Genomic DNA, 17,897 nt, shown 5'->3' with positions numbered 1-17,897 from the left:
ATATCAGGTAGAAAATATTTAATCAGTGTTCAGATCACAGGAAAGCTCTAAAAAAATAGTCCACTTTCAGTTGTATTTAATTTTACATAAGGTTTTTGATGTTTTTTAAAAGAATAGTGTAGAGGGTCAAATAGATAAGGGGATAAAAATAGACACCCCTATTCTAATTTCATTAAGTTTTCTTTTATTTGTTATACATTACATTACTGTAATCTCAGTTACTGCAGCGCTATTCTACATCCAACCGCTAGGCGGCGCCTATCGCGCTGGTGGTAAAGAGTAGAGCAGGTCACAGAGGAAGAATAAAACTTCCGGTATGAGAGTAACGCCAGCTCAACGTGTGTATCTCCTCTATTCTTCGCCACAGGTTGGTAAATGTTTATTGGAACAAGTGCTTATGACAGACTTTACTTGTTAAAATTGTCGTTTTTGAGTAGTTGTACCGTTGCAGCCGAAGCGGTTTGATGAGACATGTAGAAGGAAACCACAATTAGGATTGTCTGCCAGCTAATGCTAATGCTAGCGGACTTGGACAATGTGGAGTAGTGTGTGTGGTTAGCTATCCCAAAATGACTGAGAAATTAGTGGATTCACTTTCAAACGTAATTCACTTAGCACCTTATGGAAATGTGTTCATGCAGTAAAATGTTTGCTGATGTCAAAGTTAAGTGTCTTCTTGGTCATTGCCAAATCAGAAATATTATATTGTAGGTGTTTGAGTGAGTATAAGGTTGTATGAGAAACGGTGAAAGAAACCATTAAAGTGAAAATGTATTTTCTTGTTAGCTGTTAGTTAATTACATGTAAAATTTGTTATATATTATAGTGTACACTCGAAGCAGACAGTAAAATGGGTTTCAGTGCTTGTGTTTAAAACTTTGAAGAAGAGTAATTATATTAAGCTAGAAAAATGTGTTGATTGTTAAATAGACAGTTAAAAGCAATAATTAAGAACAAGTTAAAATAAGTGGCAAAATTCATTGTAAATGATATTGTGTTCAAGTGAAATTTAAAATAAGTGGCAAAATTCATTGTAAATGATATTGTGTTCAAGTGAAATTGCTGGAAATATGTTCAGTTGATGGAATGCTGGAAAAGTAAGATTGTCTTAAATGGCCAGGTTATAAATGGGACTGAACATGATGGCCATCTGTCAATTTGTTGATACCTGATGTCTGTAAAAGAATAAAACTTCCGGTATGAGAGTAACGCCAGCTCAACGTGTGTATCTCCTCTATTCTTCGCCACAGCTTGACACGTTGAGACGACTAAACCTTCGTTGCCTTCTGACGGTAATGCCAGAGGGGCAACAATAGCATTAATTTTTCAGTGTTGTGTGTTTATACACTGATATATACAATTTTCCACATGACAATGATCTGTTTATTTCTATTTCTATCTAGGGCCCAAGTTGGGGACCTCTGATCTAGAGAATGCTGTGGATGCAGGCGTGGCTCAGGACACAGAGGTGAGGTAAGTCTAACAGTGTTTGGAATATGAAATATATAGGCTTCAGCAGGGGTTTCTGTAGGGACAATACACACATTAGGTAACACAAACATGGCAAAATTCCCAAAATATACTAAACCAGATATACCACGTGTTGTAAGTTGAACAATCTGGCATCGAATGAAGGAAGGATTGCGGTAGATATACTGCTGGTGTGATGAGTTGATGAATAACAGCTGTGCTTTAGGAACCTGTTGGGACAGCCACGCCCACACGCACACACGCACACCCACACACACGCACACACACACACACACACACAAAACACAGCACATGGAGGGAAAAAAGGGAAAAAACAGAAGGGCAGAAACTCATGACAACGCATGCTTAGTGTTGGCATGGTACTTTAAACTTGAGCAGCTTCGGTGAAAGTGAAACTCTTTGCCAATCATGCTAATCACTTTTTATTTATTAGTTGTTCCATCAATATTCTTTTTATACATAGATCCATACATCTATCATCTTTTAGATAAGCCAGGTTTAAGATAAGCCCAACTTTACTCATTATCAGTGTAGCATTTAGTGTCATTAAACATTAAAGATGTTTAATAAAATTATTAATTTTAATAATTTCATAAAATGATGTTATTAATTTCCTCGTAGGCACCACCACACAGGTAGCTTTATCCGAATCTAATGGCTGTATGGACACCATTAGAGTACTAAATTAATTAATTTAATAAATTAATTAATTCAAGCTAGTCAGATCAATCAGTTATCAATCAGTCAGTCTCAGGATGCCACTAACGTGAATTCTTACGTCGAAGGGACCCATAACATGGTTCAAAGGAGGAGTTCATAATAACCAGACCAGTTTAGGATAAATATGAAATATTTATTACTAAACTAATCATGCGTAAATGAAAGGGAAATATTTACAAAGGACTTCGCATGGGAAAATGAATTAAACATTGTAAAATGCAGAATATGGAGTTCAAACTGGAATCTTATTTCAAAGTGTCAGAATGAATGAAATGTATGCAAGAAATCAACAAAGTTAATTAACCTGCGGTGTTAATTAAACTAAGGTTCAGGACTGAAAAAAGATGTAGAACTGCTAGGTCACTGTCAGACAACCAACCATTCTGGGAGCAGATAGGCAGAGAATTGATCCGAGCAGGACTCGTCCGGTTCTGTTTGGCTCGAGCCAACTTAAGACCGTGGTAGTGACTCTCCTGGGCAAGTGAGGAAGTTGGCGCAGGTGGTATGGATCCCGGGGCGACTTCCAGAAGGCCAGAAGATTCTTCACGTGGTGGTCCGAAGGTTTGGATCAGGCAGCTGTGCGGATGCGGACTCTCCCGCGGCTTGGCTGGTGGTATCGATGATGGACAGTGAATGACTTGCGGTGATATGGCAAAAGATGAAAAATGTCCAGCTTTAAGTCAGTCCAAAAAGAAACTCTGTAGCACTGGTTCTGAAGCTTTGGTCAGCCTGCGCTAACCTGTTATCTAAAGTAAAGATCAAAATTTAGGATCGACAATTAAAAGTCCAAAAGATTAAAACACAACTACAGAAAGGCAAAGTATTAGCTGGAAAAAGGAATGAACTAAACGGAGTTAATCAATCCAAAAAGGAACAAAATTGTCAATCATGCATCTTGAATGCAAGCACAAACTTTATTATCTGTAGTGATGTTCTTCACATCACTGCAAACTTAATTCTCCGGCAGCATCTCTCTCTCTTTCTCTCTTGCGTTCAGACGAAGTGTCCTAACTCTGGAAAACAGCCATGTCTGGAGGGGAGTTGAAGAGAACTTGGAGAGAGCCTCCAAGAGCAGACAACTTGAAGTCAACTTGAAGCAGCGAGGACCAAAAGAGGAAGAGCTCAACCTAATATCTTTGTTCTGAGTTCAAAAAGTGTTAGTTTGAAGACCCCTCCCCATGAAAGGATGTGGGACCATCTTGACCAATAACAGTCTTGTGGGAATTAAACATTTTGTGAATATATCTATATATCCAAGTTATTAAAGCCTTAAATGAGACATCATTAAAACCCTCAGTGAATCATTGCAAAGACGATAATAATAAGAAAAAGGTTATATCTCACACAAACACAGTAATAAAGTTTCAGGTCACCAATTAATCAAGCTTGTTAATTAAACCTTGTACAAAATGATAATTATTATATGCATGGGCATGGTATCAAGAATAAACACATATGTATATATGTATCTATTTAAATGAACATTTTAGACTAGTAAAGTATAATCTTTTACTCTTCATGCAGACAAAGTCTTTGCCTTCTCTGTGCTGGGATACAGAGAAACATTAAGACACTTTATTACCCTCTGGAATGTTAAGATAAACGTTCCTCGGTGCATCCAGGTGTTTTGTTTCCAGTTAAGACTGCCTGGAAAAGGAGGTTTTCATTTATCAGTGAAAGAAAAACACCAGTTAATAAAGAGACAGTTTCAAAAGTGGACATTTTGGATGAAGAGTTGCATCTGGGGTTCTTTGGTTGTTATGTTGCAGAAGATTAAAGTTCAGAAATTTCCCAGATCTCGTAAATAACAAACAACCATTCACATAAACACTCACTCCTACGGAGAATTTAGAATAACCAGTTAACCTAACATGCATGTCTTTGGACGGTGGGAGGAAGCCTTAGAACCCGGAAGGAACCCACGCATACGTGGAGAGAACATGCAAACTCCACACAGAAAAGCCACCACCACCAGGTTTAAACCTCCCCCAGCCGAGGCTTGAACCGGCAACATTTGGGGTGCATGGAATAGCATCATGTTAAATGGTAAATGGTCTGTATTTATAGCGTTTTTATGTATCTTGAATGATAACCAAAGCGCTTTACATTATACATCACATTCAGCCATTCACATACACATTCACACACTGATGTGATGAAGCTGCCATGCAAAGCACTAACCACAACCCATTATCCATCCATCCATCCATTATCTTGACCTCTTATTCCATTATGGGTCGCGGGTGAGCTGGAGCCTATCCCAGCATTTTAACAGGTGAGAGGCAGGGTACACCCTGGACAGGTCACCAGTCTGTCGCAGGGCCAATAGAGATAGACAAACAACCATTCACACACACACTCTCTCCTAGGGAGAATTTAGAATAACCAATTAACCTATCATGCATGTCTTTGGACGGTGGGAGGAAGCCGGAGAACTCGGGGAGAACCCACGCATACACGGGGAGAACATGCAAACTCCACACAGAAAGGTTCAACCCCCCCCCCCCGCCAAGATTTGAACCGGTGACCTTCTTGCTGTGAGGCTGCAGTGCTAACTACCACCACCGGGCAGCCCCTAACCACGACCCATCAGGAGCAATTTGGGGTTCAGTGTCCTGTTCAGGGACACCTCGACATGAGCTCAACAGGCCAATGATCAAACTGGCAACCCTCAGGCTACAAGAGGCTACATTTGGAGGAAAACTGGTGGCCTCTGCTTTTCAGGTGATGAAAGTGAGACACTCTAAAGCTTCAAAGAAATTTGGGAGTTGGATGCAGAAAAAAATTCTCCTAATTATTCAGGCAAAAAAGAAACACATCAGGCAGAGTAAAACTATAGTATTCTAACATTTAATCAGTGGTTTTCCACTGTCAACTCACTGATTGAGAGATGAGTTAAAATTAAATGGAAATATGACGATTGGTGTTTGACACAATTATGCTTGGTGATTAGACTCTTGGTGCATGATTTTCATGAATCTGTGACATGTCTGAAGGAAGGGAGTGGGATATCCTTACTTTGTCCTATACTAAACATAACCACTATTGTCTGAACTGGACGGTTACAGGCAGTCATAGTTAGCATTTTCGTTTGAAGTCACTGGAAAATCACACAGTTTGTGTGTTCAAACATTAACACACCAGTGGGTCTTCATTCTCTCACATTTTCACACATTCTGCAGCTAACCTTTAAACATGTTTTCTTAATAGCATATAATGAAGTTCTTTTTTAAAAAATCTAAAAATGTTCTACTTTCTGTTCTGTTCTTTTTCTTCTTCTTCTTTATCTAGGGCACAGTTGCACGAACAACAGACTTTTGCTGCTTTCTTATACTGCCCACAGTGATAAAGCTGATGCTTATATAGTCAAACTAGCATGTTTAAATAAATCAGTCTTCTTCAACTTGATTGAAAAGTTTACTTAGCCAAGTGGACTGATCTGCAGATTCTACAAAAAAGTGAGGCAAGGTGTGTAAATAAACATTTGTCACATGGAAGCATTTATTAAATTCTTCTCAGTAGTAATGATAGTAATAGATGCACAAGCAGAAAGATGAGAGCCTGTTAATCACCAACGAGGAAATCAAGCCAAAATCAAGGCAACTTGGAGAGAAATTAGACAACTGTCAGAACTCCAGAAGGGTACAACAACAAAAGGGGTACCAAAGAGGTACAGCCATGCCTGAGGCTCTGGAAACTGCCAAACAAAAGACTCCAAGCACTGTCTGCACGACTGAGATACACAAGAGAAACAGAGGCCAGGAAAAAAAAAACGGCTGTTCTCCCAGCTAAACTTTACTCCCATTGGTAGGGTAATACCATACATGCTAACCCAACAAGGCTGGAGACTGAACAATACTGGAAAAAAACATATGGGTGAAGGAGGCCTCACATAACAGTGAAGCACAGTGGTTAAGAGAACTAAGAGTGGACCACAGCTCCCACTCTGAACAAAGTCCAGTAACCATCACGGTGGCAGACATCCAACAAAGACTCTCTGGTGTAAAGAACTGGAAAGCACCTGACCCAAACATGAGTCACACCTAGTGTTTAAAGACATTAACTTCACTCCATGAGCTGCTCAGGGATTGGACCCACCCTGAATGGCTGACCAAGAGATGGACAATCCTAATAGTGAAGGATCCCCAGAAGAGAACAGTCTCATCCAACAATAGGCTGTCTGTCCTGTCTCTCACAACATTGAAGCTCCTGTCAGACATCATCAGCTAAGATAAGTGGGCACATGGATCGATACATGACAGAGACACAGAAAGGCATGGGTAAAGGTACCAGAGGGGCAAAACACCAGCTGCTGGTTGAGAGAACTGTCGCTCGGGACTGCAAAACCAGACAAACCTGCCTGGACTGATTACCAGAAAGCTTATGACTCAATGCCACATACAGTATATGGATGCTGGAATGCCTGATGCTGTACATGATGCTCTGTCCCCGCTGCTGTTCCACATAGGCATCATCAATCTCTGGGGGGAGTTGATGTTAACTCCCCTCTCTGACCTTTTGTCCTGGCTCCCCCTTACCTGGTAACAAATGAATAAAGATATTCATGACCATTGACAAAGATGTAAAGTAACTGCAGTTTTCGCAAAATGTTTATACTCTAAGATGTCTCTCATTGACATTTTTGTATTGCAATCAGCAATGTTGGTGACATAAACTTTGGTATGAGAAATCAAATCAACAGAACAGAAAAAACTGACCTCTTAAACTGCCTTCTATTGAATTAAAAATGTGACCAACATTGTGTATATGAGCAGCTGTCTTGGTTCTACAAAATATAATCTGTGTATGATTAAAAAATCAGTAAGATCCAGATGTTAAAGAATTAATTTGTCTTGGATTATTTATTATGTATTTTTCTTTTCCAAGGTTTTGTCAAATTTCTTTTTCTGGTTATTATGATTTTTCTTTTCACTATACAATTTTTGAGAAGGTTTTGTGTGGACTTATTAAGGTTTTGTGTGAAATTTATTGAGGATGACTCAATAAATGCCCTCATTACATGGATACTGTATATTTTTCTGTTTTTTTGCACTGTCACTGGGTGAAAAAATCCTTTTTGTTTCTTTTGTGTTTTTCTTATGCGCCACTAACTTTAAGCTATATAAAACATAAAGGGCTATTTTCATATAACCACAAAGACCATTGTGCTCTTCAGAAATTAGTAGAATTGACAGCACTGATTTCAAGTTTTTTATTATTAAAATGCTATTTTAATTGTGCTTTGTTGTATGAACTGTTGAAATGTTTAGGGTAGATTGATTTAGCATAATTAAGTGGAGCTTCCCATTTTGTTATAAGCCTGCTTGTCTTAAAATTGGGCTCGTTATGTTTTCCAGTACATCGTTATATAACATAACACAACACAATATAAAATGGTATTGATTGTAAATGGTATTATTTTTGTGTTCAAATAGTCCATCTATTTATATCTATCTATCTAGATATAGATATGTGTGTGTGTGTGTGTGTGTGTGTGTCAAAAATAGCGCGTTAATGGCGGTAACTAATTTATGTAACTAAATGTGTTAATATTTTGAATTCAATTAACACATACATAGCCCCATACATCCATCATTCCTCTGTTATGGCTGTTATTTTTAGGTCTAGATTTTATGAAATATCAAACTGATTATTACAACTAAAGTGATCATCTAATGTAAAAAAGTTAAGAAAGCTTGTAAAACAAACAGCCAATGATGTATTTTATCAGCAGGTGTTTACTTTGGGTGATGCTGACTTTTATCACTGCTGCACAAACACACACTTCAATGATAAAAGGAAAAATGTCTTTTTAGACAGGTCATCAGTTTTATCAGTTTCTTCAGCAATGTTGGCTGTTTAACTTCAGTCGTCACATTTGGTGGTGGTTTTCTGACAGGGCATCTGATGTTTATCCAAGGGAGGGTCAGTTAACAGTAAATATTTGTCGCATTGGCTCTTTCTGTTGATGTTCTATTGATCAGACACCCTCAACCAGACACACACTGAATAGAAAGCCAGATTTGTGCATGTATCAGAGTGGCTGCAGAATATATTAAAAGCAGGAACGAAAACTTCCCAAATCCTCTGTCACGAGATATATGACAGCATGCTCCTTTTTTGTCACTCTGCAGCCTGGACTCTAAGAAGAGAAGATGCGTGCTTTTGAATGGCCTTTGTTTTTCACCTGCATTTGCTTCAAAGGTATGGTGCAGTCAGTGTAAATTAAATTGTAATCTTTACAAGATATGACGGTAGACATTTTCCTTTTTCTGAGGTTTATTATCTGTTCATTTTTTGTCTTTTCGCAAGCAGGTCTCTTCCGGTGTCCTTGTCTTAATGTTTCTCAATTTCATTACAGTTATTGAAACTAAAGCCTCATCTTGGACAGCTCAGATGGCATCTTCAGTCAAAGGTCTTCCAGGGTCATGCGTGGTGATCCCCTGCTCATATAATTACCCAGATACAAAAAATACAATCAGTGAATATATAGGAATTTGGAAGGATCAGGAAGGAAACATCATTTTTCACTCAACAGAGGCTCAGATCCATCAGCGCTATCAGAGCCGGGTGAAACTGGTGGGAGATCCCCGTCAGAAGAACTGTTCTTTGAAGATTGAGCCTCTTAAAGCTGATGACACTGGGCCTTTTTATTTCAGGATTGAAATTAAAGGCTATGACAGCTATTCTTTCAAGGATAAAGTGTCCATTTCAATGATCCGTGAGTAGAACATCTCCCACTAACAAGAATTAAAAGAACACATAAAAGCACTGTAAGTCACTGGTAAGAACCTTAGTAGCTCTGATGTTCATCTGTGTTTATTTCTGTTTTTTCGTAAAGATCTCTTGTGAAAATTTAGGTTATGAGTATAAAATATCACAAGTGAAATTTTTAACTGGTTATGGTTACTTTCTACTGTAGTAATACTTTGTTCCTCATTTATGCTTTTTTGTTAACTGAGTTGACTGAATATTGTCTTTGCATATTTAAATGATGTTAACAGGAAATGCCTCTCAGTTTGAATATTCTTAAAAATGGCTATGTAGATTCTCTATCATTCATGTAATGGTAAACCTAAATAAACACCTAAATAAAAGGCAACTGGATGCCTTCTGTGGTTCTTGAAGATGTTTCAAACCTCAAAAAGGCTGATTCAGTTCTGTCTGACTGGTGGGGAGTTTCAGGCACATAAGCTGTTGCTGGGACATTTACACTTTGAGAGTAGTTAAAGTATCACTGACCCAATCACCCAGTTGTGGGCCACTTAGGTCATTGTCGCCGGTCATCTATCCAATAAACATATTTTTATTACAACACTCAACATGTCAATGACGACTGATTCAAGGGTTGGTCATCAGTGTGTTCTGTTCCTTCAACAACTGTGATGACTTAAATGTCCCAGTTTTTTTTTTTAGTCTGAAACTTATAAACCTGAAAGGTGAAACATCTTGAAAAACTAAGTAAAGACATCCAGCTACCATCAAGCACACAGGATTAATAGAAGCTGAATGACTAAAATTTTACAAAAACAAAATTAGGAATCTTTAAACTACGGTACTAGCTTTGCATTTAGTTTAGTTAGTGATCTAAAACAATGGCACAAATGAGCATGAGATATCAAATGTGTTCTTATCAGTAACTAATAGTTCTTTAAATGTATTTCTCATATTCTTTTTTTTACAAATGTGAATCCATGGTTGCATACAATATTATCATCTTCTGGTGCAAAGTGCTCTCCCTCATATGTGTTGCAAGTAGACTCTTTCTCATTCTGACTGCTTATTGTGATCTCTCTTGTGGACACAGATAAGCCAAACCCCATCAGTTTTTCTGTGAAAGAGGAGCTAAAGGTGGGTCAAAGTGTGTCTGCTTCCTGCTCTGTCCTTCACTCCTGCCCTGCCTCTCCTCCTCTTTTCAACTGGAGTCACACCGGAGAGCTGCATTTCCAGTCACAGCAGGTTGGTGATGGCCAGTGGAACAACACATCGACTCTGACATTTCGCCCGACCCACACTGACAACAACAAGCCTTTACAATGTAACGTGACATACAACGGAGGATATAAGGAGCATGAGTCCAAGACCCTTAAAGTAAAGTGTAAGTGTTTGTCAATGATGTTAAAAATTTGTGCTTCACAGAGTCTCAGTATTGAGATTAATCAATTGTCATAAATTCATCTATCAAAATCAGAGCTACAATACAACACGTTAAACCAAGGAAGCATAAACAAGGACAAAGAAAGCAAAATGTAAGCCTGAACCACATTGAGGCAAAAAACAAACAAACAAACACAAAAAAAAAAAAACGAGGCAACATATAGAGTATATGCTGATTTTAGTTCTTTTAATTTACCCACAAACCAATATTTAAATACAGCAAAACCATGGCAGCTTCTTGAGCTAGGCTCATTCACAGTCACAGGATTAAATGTCATCATGTTTCCATCTGCATCACTCTGGGAAACAGCTTTATGTTATTTGTATGTTGTCTGTCAACTCAGTCTGGGATGAAGGCAGCCACTCCCTGACAATTACTTAAATATACAGAAACAACTGACAAAGCCCGTTCCCTGAACTAATGTGAAGAGAAGCCACCCTCTCTTTAAGCAGGGAAAACAAAAGTTTGTTGTTGAGCCTACCCTGCCTGCTACCTGTTACCCAGGGCAACTATGGAGCAGAATAAAGTCCATTCCCCTTTCAAGAGATTAGTTCCAGACCCTTTGCAATGTGTGGAGGTGAGCACAACTATATCTAACTGGAATCTCTCCCCCTACTGCACAAGTCTTGAATCTTTCTTCTCCAAGTAATTGTCCCCCTGCCCTAGGGGACAGACATTTGTGTGTGTGTGTTTGTGTGTGTGTGTGTGTGTGTGTGTGTGGTTGTTGACAGTATAGACTACTTGCACATGAATTAGTACATTAGACTCTAAAGAGTTGTTCCATACACTGCTACTAGCTGGCCAGCCAATGTAAGCGCAAGACAATGTGGCTACCAGACAGACAACCATGCTGAGTACTTTGAGAATATCTTACATCAATTAACGTCTAAGGATTCATATCATTGTTTAAAAGAAGTTAAAAGAAAAAAAAGTACAGCATTGATTTTATATTGGAAGGAAATTGTAATGAATTATCTGTCCACTGAAACAGGCATCATACATTGCTGGCTATAGATCAACTAAAATTCACACTGTTAGTCAGATTTTTATTATTCGTTGTATTTGTTGCTTTTGTTCTTGAAAATGCATCAACAGCAGTAGTTATTTCAGCATTAACTGATTAAGATTATCAGACTTTAATTTTTTTGTTATAAAAATATTTTGTGTAGATTAAATCTATCTATCCTTGTGTACATCAAACTTTCCACTACAAAAAGTGTCAATTCATGGAAGTAGGGATACATATTAAGTATGATATTTTATTTTAATTAAAGACTGAAAAATACCCTGCAATCTTGTTTAAGTAAACCATATTGATCTTTTTTTCTCTTTGAAAGAGGATCAAATGTTAGCATGTCAAAATATGTTTAAAAAAACTGATAGTCTCCTTGTCAATCAATCAGTCTTTATTTATAGAGCACTTTTCATACATAAATGCAGCCCAAAGTACTTTCCATGGTTGTGTACCTCCTACAGAAACCATAACATTAATAATAAATGTTTTTTTTTTGTGCAGATGCCCCTGTCAATTTGAAGGTTGAGTATAAGTCAGATATAAAGGAAGGAGAAACTGTAAATCTGACCTGCACTGGTGATGCTAACCCTCCTGTCAACAGCTATGAGTGGCATAATGAAAACAATGGGAAGCACTGTCAGGGAAATCTCTGCATACTGCCAAATGTCTCCCGACACACAGGACCCATGTATTGTATTGCCATCAATGAAGAGGGACAAACCAAATCAAGCCCTGTGCAGCTTAATGTGTTATGTAAGTAAACAGACATAATGGAAAAAATAGCTTGTGAACATCTGTAGTGAAACTACATCACTTTCAACGACTAGATGAATGATTACTTGCAGTTTCTATTTACTATTTCTTGAAGTTTAACTCCCCTATTGCAGCCCCCTCAGTGGGAATCATTAATTTTGACAAAAAAAAAAAAAGTCTGAAGGTCAAGCTGAAGTTTTGCACACAGCCACTGTGAGTGCACACTTCATTTTCAGTTCAACTCCATCCAAGCTTTTTAAAACCTTTAAACAATTAAGCAGTTTGGTTACAGAATTACCTTTTCATTAAAGGTGTGTTGCAGTTTGTAAAGCACTTAGGGCAGCATGACCTGTTGGAAATGAGCTATATAAATAAACCTGACCTGACCTAAAGGGGCATAAATCTGTATGTCATCTGCAAACATTATCAAGAAACATTTAGACCCCGGAAGCATAATGTAGAGGGTTAACAGTGGCGGACCTAAATGTATCCTTGAAGGACCCAAGACTTTGGAGCCATGCCAGTATCTACAGCTCCACTTCACACTCTTGATTTACTCCACTGCAATCATGTTTTATTTCAATTGCTACAAGATGATATTGATCCCTAACAGGTCTTGCTAAATGCAAAAGATACATGTCTGAAAACCTTCCTCTCTTGGGTATTTTGGATTTTTGACCATTTTGCTAAGAAGGAGTTCTTTAAATTCCTTGACACTAGGTATAGAAAAACTGTTGTTCTTCTTTGGAAAATAATCTGAAAGGTATTTTATACTTACTTATTTGTTTATTTATTTATTTTAAAGAAAATTGCACTAAATATATGCAGTGTTTTAGTTAATAGGCAGGTATTGGTGCAACAAAAATTAAGCATTTTTAATTTTGAAAATGATGAAATTCATTATGGATAAAGATTTTTTAGAAATGTTTTTAATGATTACTGTATCCTTAGGGAACAAATTCTTTGTGTATTTTGAGTAAATTTGAGCCAGTATCAGATATCAGAAATTATCAATTGATAAGGCTTTTAATAAATATTAGTAATTCTTAAATTAACTTTAAAATTCTAAACTGAGTGGTAGCATTTTGTTATGAGAATGAAAGTAAAGGTAATATCAAAGTTTAATTAAACAGTGAAATTTTAGGGTGAGAAAAACATTTCACATGAACTGACCTTTAACTTTAAGTCCATTCCCCTTTCAAGAGATTAGTTCCAGACCCTTTGCAATGTGTGGAGGTGAGCACAACTATATCTAACTGGAATCTCTCCCCCTACTGCACAAGTCTTGAATCTTTCTTCTCTAAGTAATTGTCCCCCTGCCCTAGGGGACAGCTACTTAAAAGTATTTCTTTCTATTTTCTTTTTATTAATATTATTATTATTATTATTATTATTATTATTATTTGTGGTTGTTGACAGTATAGACTACTTGCACATGAATTAGTACATTAGACTCTAAAGAGTTGTTCCATACACTGCTACTAGCTGGCCAGCCAGTGTAAGCGCAAGACAGTATGGCTACCAGACAGACAACCATGCTGAGTACTTTGAGAATATCTTACATCAATTAATATCTAAGGATTCATATCATTGTTTAAAGAAAAAGTTAAAAGAAAAAAAAGTGCAGCATTGATTTTACATTGGAAGGAAATTGTGATGAATTATCTGTCCACTGAAACAGGCATCATACATTGCTGGCTATAGATCAACTAAAATTCACACTGTTAGTCAGATTTTTATTATTCGTTGTATTTGTTGCTTTTGTTCTTGAAAATGCATCAACAGCAGTAGTTATTTCAGCATTAACTGATTAAGGTTATCAGACTGTCATTTTTTTGTTGAAAAAATATTTTGTGTAGATTAAATCTATCTATCCTTGTGTACATCAAACTTTCCACCACAAAAAGTGACAATTCATGGAAGTAGGGAGTCATAATAAGAATGATATTTTATTTTGATTAAAGACTGAAAAATACCCTGCAATCTTGTTTAAGTAAACCATATTCATCTTTTTTCTTTCTTTTAAAGATGATCAAATGTTAGCATGTCAAAATATGTTAAAAAAAAACTGATAGTCTCCTTGCGAAAAAACCATAACATTAATAAATGTTTTTTTTTTTGTGCAGATGCCCCTGTCAATGTGAAGATTGAGTACAAGTCAGATATAAAGGAAGGAGAAACTGTAAATCTGACCTGCACTGGTGATGCTAACCCTCCTGTCAACAGCTATGAGTGGCATAATGAAAACAATGGGAAGCACTGTCAGGGAAATCTCTGCATACTGCCAAATGTCTCCCGACACACAGGACCCATGTATTGTATTGCCATCAATGAAGAGGGACAAGCCAAATCAAGCCCTGTGCAGCTTAATGTGTTATGTAAGTAAACAGACATAATGACAAAGACATTGGCATTAATAATAATTATAAATAAATAAATGGCTAGCTCAATGCAGCCTTCTGGAATAACTGTCCTTGTCCTTGCAGATGTCCCTGAGATTAAAACTGAGTCTTTGTGCTCCTTAGAGCACAAAGACTCTACACTCATAAAATGTGAGTGTATTGTGGACTCCAAGCCTTCAAGTGAGGTCCGTTTTTTACTTGCTGACAAAGTTCTGCTGGGTGCCAAAGAAGAGAAAAATGGTTATTTTACCATCAGTGTCCCGGTGGCAGAATTGCAGTCCTCTACGTTTGTGCAGTGTGTGGCCAACAACACTCAAGGCAGAGCCAATCTCACCCTACGTTTACCTACTGACGGTATGAACAAAAATTAAAGAACGCAAAACAGAGGCACCTCTAAAATCTACATAGAGACACAATGAAAGCATCGTGTGATTTCTGTTTGAACAGGAATGATGCTGATTATTTTCATCTCCACTGGAGCAGGCATGATTGTAGTGATACTTTTGGTAGCAGTGGGGATTGTTATAAAATGGTAAGTGAAAAATACATCTGTCAACTGGGGGTAAGGAAAAAGTAATTGTCTCTTTTTAGTGACATTAAAGAACAGTCAAACCTTAATACAAAAGAATGATTTATAAAAAAAACAAATTGCTTGTAAATGCAAAATATCATAATAAGCATATATGTGCATTTAAGTCATGAATACAGAGAAGAACAGTATGGGGGTGTCGAGATGGGGACTCGAGTCTAGGACTTGAACTCGAGTTGTATTTATCACATTTCCAGTGACTTGAAACTCAACTTGGACTCGCACTCAAAAGACTTTAGTGTTAACTGGGATTCTTGATTTAAGACTCATGAACAATCTTATATTATTAATTTTCTTCCCTCATGATTTCCTCCCTGTATGATCTTCTGTCTGCTGTCACTTCCCCAGACTTAACACTGACGTAACGTTACACAGATGCATAATCAATCAATCAATCAATCAATCAATCAATCAATCAATCAATCAATATTTGTATTGCACGTTCATGCAGGACTGCAGCAAAATGTTCTTCACATAATAAAAAAACTACTTTTCTTTGCATCTTAAAAACACCAGTGGTCACAACCGAAGTTTATCACAGAAACAAATCAAATCACAAACAAACCTAAACTTTTTCTCTTGCACACACACACACACACACACACACAGATTAAATGGACAGACTGGTTCCACAACAACGACCTTAAAACACACTTGGAGAGGTTAGTGTATGTAAAGTGCAAGCTTCATTTTAGTGTGAAGTGACACCTGCAATGGCAAGATATCACAGTTAGCATCTTTTTTAGCAACAAGCTTAGTGCCACAGCTGTGTAAATGTTATCTTGTTACTGCCTTTGTACTACAATAATCTTCAGAATAATGTGTTCAGAAGAAGAATGAGACATTTACTGAACGCATTTTTGAATTCATGAAGTCACATGAACTGACCTTTAACTTTGATATATTGTAGGTATATCATATATTTTGTACAACTGTACAAATGTTGTTGTATGACATAAAGCTGAAGGTATTCTTTTATGAATTTCTAAACTTTAAAGATAATGTTAGATCATCTACAGGGCCCACATCATACTAAGAGAATAGTGGAGCTCAATGCTAGCTTCTATGCTTAACCATGATGAACAGTTTGCATTACCAGGGTTTTTGTGAAAAGTTCAGTCTTGATCGGTATTCACATTTATCCTGCCAGCAGGAGGAAGTCAGCAGATACGCAAGAACTAAATAGCACCAAGATGACAGAAAGAGCTCTGGAGCTTCCTCGCTATGAAACAACAACTAGGTTTGAGAGAATCACCTCACTTTGGAATAAACAAAACTTTCTTCATGGCTGAAAATGATTGGAGATAAATTATGTTTTCTGTCTGCCTTTTGTTCTCAGGAAAGAGATGTCTGATGATGATCCTTGTTCTGGAATTTACGCCAATGTTGATCCCTATGACAACGTAAGGATAATTTTTTTTCCTCTGGCTTTGGATGCAAACATTAAAGAAGACAGTGAGTTCATCTTGTTTTCTCTGCAGGGTGATTGGGATGATGCTATATACGGCAATGTGTAGGACGTGGAAGACCATCTGCAGTCCCTCTGTGGGTTTTCTGTGTTTGTAAGGGCAGTTTTAATGAATCCTTGTATTTTCAAATATATCAGTAAAACATTTTTTCTTATCCTGTAAATGACATTTGCTTCATCTTATAAAATGTTGTTCATGCCCAATTCTATCTTTATTGTACACATTTGTTTGTAGCTGTTATTCTTTTGAACAGTATTCAATGGAAAAATGACCATTATACTATTACAATCTTTAATCTGGATATATGTTTGTCATTGTTTGTTATATAGTATCGCCAAGTTACAACAAATAATACAAAACTTGCACTGCCTTTTGAATTTTCTTTTTTTTAAGATTGTGTTATCATCAAGACAATTTTTTTAATACTTCAAAACTTTTAGAGTAAAACTTTAAAACTATATCTAAATATTAATATATATGTATTTATGAATAAAGTCTTAGATTTCCTGTAGGAGCCATATGTTGGGTTATTTATTTCCCACTTGAAGTATGTGTGCACTTAAGCAGTGACACCACCGGTGGTTGTGAGTGGCACTGTGGGTGTGTTGAGGTTATTAATGAGTGTGCTCACCTGTGTTAGTTTGGTGCCTGGAGCATGGAGACAGGGTGAGCTTGAGCTGAAACTTTCTATTAACCATCATTGTATAATATTAACATCACTTAAATGCATTATTTTCATACAACCTTATGCATCCTGAAGCTCATTAAACAAAGTAGTGTATGCTTCTTGAGATTGAGATATGGATGTAAAACAATAAAGCATTATGACATGTGCACTTTTAGCCTGACGCGTTTTTGATAAAACCTCAAGTATCAGCCTGTCGCAGCGTTTTAAGGTTAAGATTAAAGTTGGTGACCCGCAATATTTCCCATCGGTGGTCTTATTTTCTTAGCAGTTAGTGATAGAAGTGTAACTGAAACTGTGTGGGTGTTTAAGTCAGAAGTGAAAAACCCCACGGACATGTGTGCTTTAAAGTGTGTTCACCGAAAACTGACAGGAAGACAAAGAGAAGCAGAAAACCACATTTGGCTAAATTTAGCTAAACTTTGGGTAAATATCAGACCTCAACGATTCAGCATGTCACCGAACTATAAAGCCCCCTACTTGTATAAGTTTCATGTTTATTGTGCACTCCCTATTTATATAAATTATTTTAAAATCTACAAACTCCCATAACCATTCCACACAGAGTATCACAAACTGTATCCTCAAACAGAACTAAAGGATAGGAAATGTTTA

At 37.1% G+C, this 17,897-nt stretch overlaps 1 protein-coding gene across 8 annotated transcripts; it reads left to right on the top strand.

The window, feature by feature from the left end:
• The first annotated feature begins 133 nt into the window (after positions 1-133).
• Positions 134-16,960, top strand: LOC121641448 (B-cell receptor CD22-like). Of its 8 annotated transcripts, none has more exons than XM_041987570.1 (12): positions 134-367; positions 1,404-1,473; positions 8,346-8,415; positions 8,573-8,932; positions 10,019-10,309; positions 11,886-12,137; positions 14,264-14,515; positions 14,624-14,893; positions 14,987-15,071; positions 16,279-16,368; positions 16,468-16,531; positions 16,610-16,960. In XM_041987570.1, the coding sequence occupies exons 3-12, from the start codon at positions 8,367-8,369 to the stop codon at positions 16,643-16,645; spliced, it is 1,749 nt and encodes a 582-aa protein (XP_041843504.1). In that variant the 5' UTR covers positions 134-367; positions 1,404-1,473; positions 8,346-8,366; the 3' UTR covers positions 16,646-16,960. The 8 variants fall into 8 exon arrangements, with proteins under 8 accessions (XP_041843504.1, XP_041843505.1, XP_041843503.1 ...); XM_041987571.1 differs by lacking the exon at positions 134-367 and adding an exon at positions 1,134-1,292 and having other exon boundaries at positions 1,404-1,468; XM_041987569.1 differs by lacking the exon at positions 134-367 and adding an exon at positions 1,134-1,292.
• The last annotated feature ends 937 nt before the right edge of the window (positions 16,961-17,897 follow it).

The sequence above is a fragment of the Melanotaenia boesemani genome, chromosome 6 (genome assembly GCF_017639745.1).
Source record: "Melanotaenia boesemani isolate fMelBoe1 chromosome 6, fMelBoe1.pri, whole genome shotgun sequence".
In the NCBI taxonomy this organism is placed as follows: domain Eukaryota; kingdom Metazoa; phylum Chordata; class Actinopteri; order Atheriniformes; family Melanotaeniidae; genus Melanotaenia; species Melanotaenia boesemani.
Note: the sequence above shows the minus strand (reverse complement) of the source record. Positions and strands in the feature narration are given on the sequence as shown.

Excerpts from the sequence above, each read along its gene's own strand:
- LOC121641448 (XM_041987570.1), top strand. The coding sequence starts at position 8,367 with ATGCGTGCTTTTGAATGGCCTTTGTTTTTCACCTGCATTTGCTTCAAA. Across the intron at positions 8,416-8,572 it reads CACCTGCATTTGCTTCAAAG|TTATTGAAACTAAAGCCTCA; the intron begins GTATGGTGCAGT and ends ATTTCATTACAG. Across the intron at positions 14,894-14,986 it reads CCTACGTTTACCTACTGACG|GAATGATGCTGATTATTTTC; the intron begins GTATGAACAAAA and ends CTGTTTGAACAG.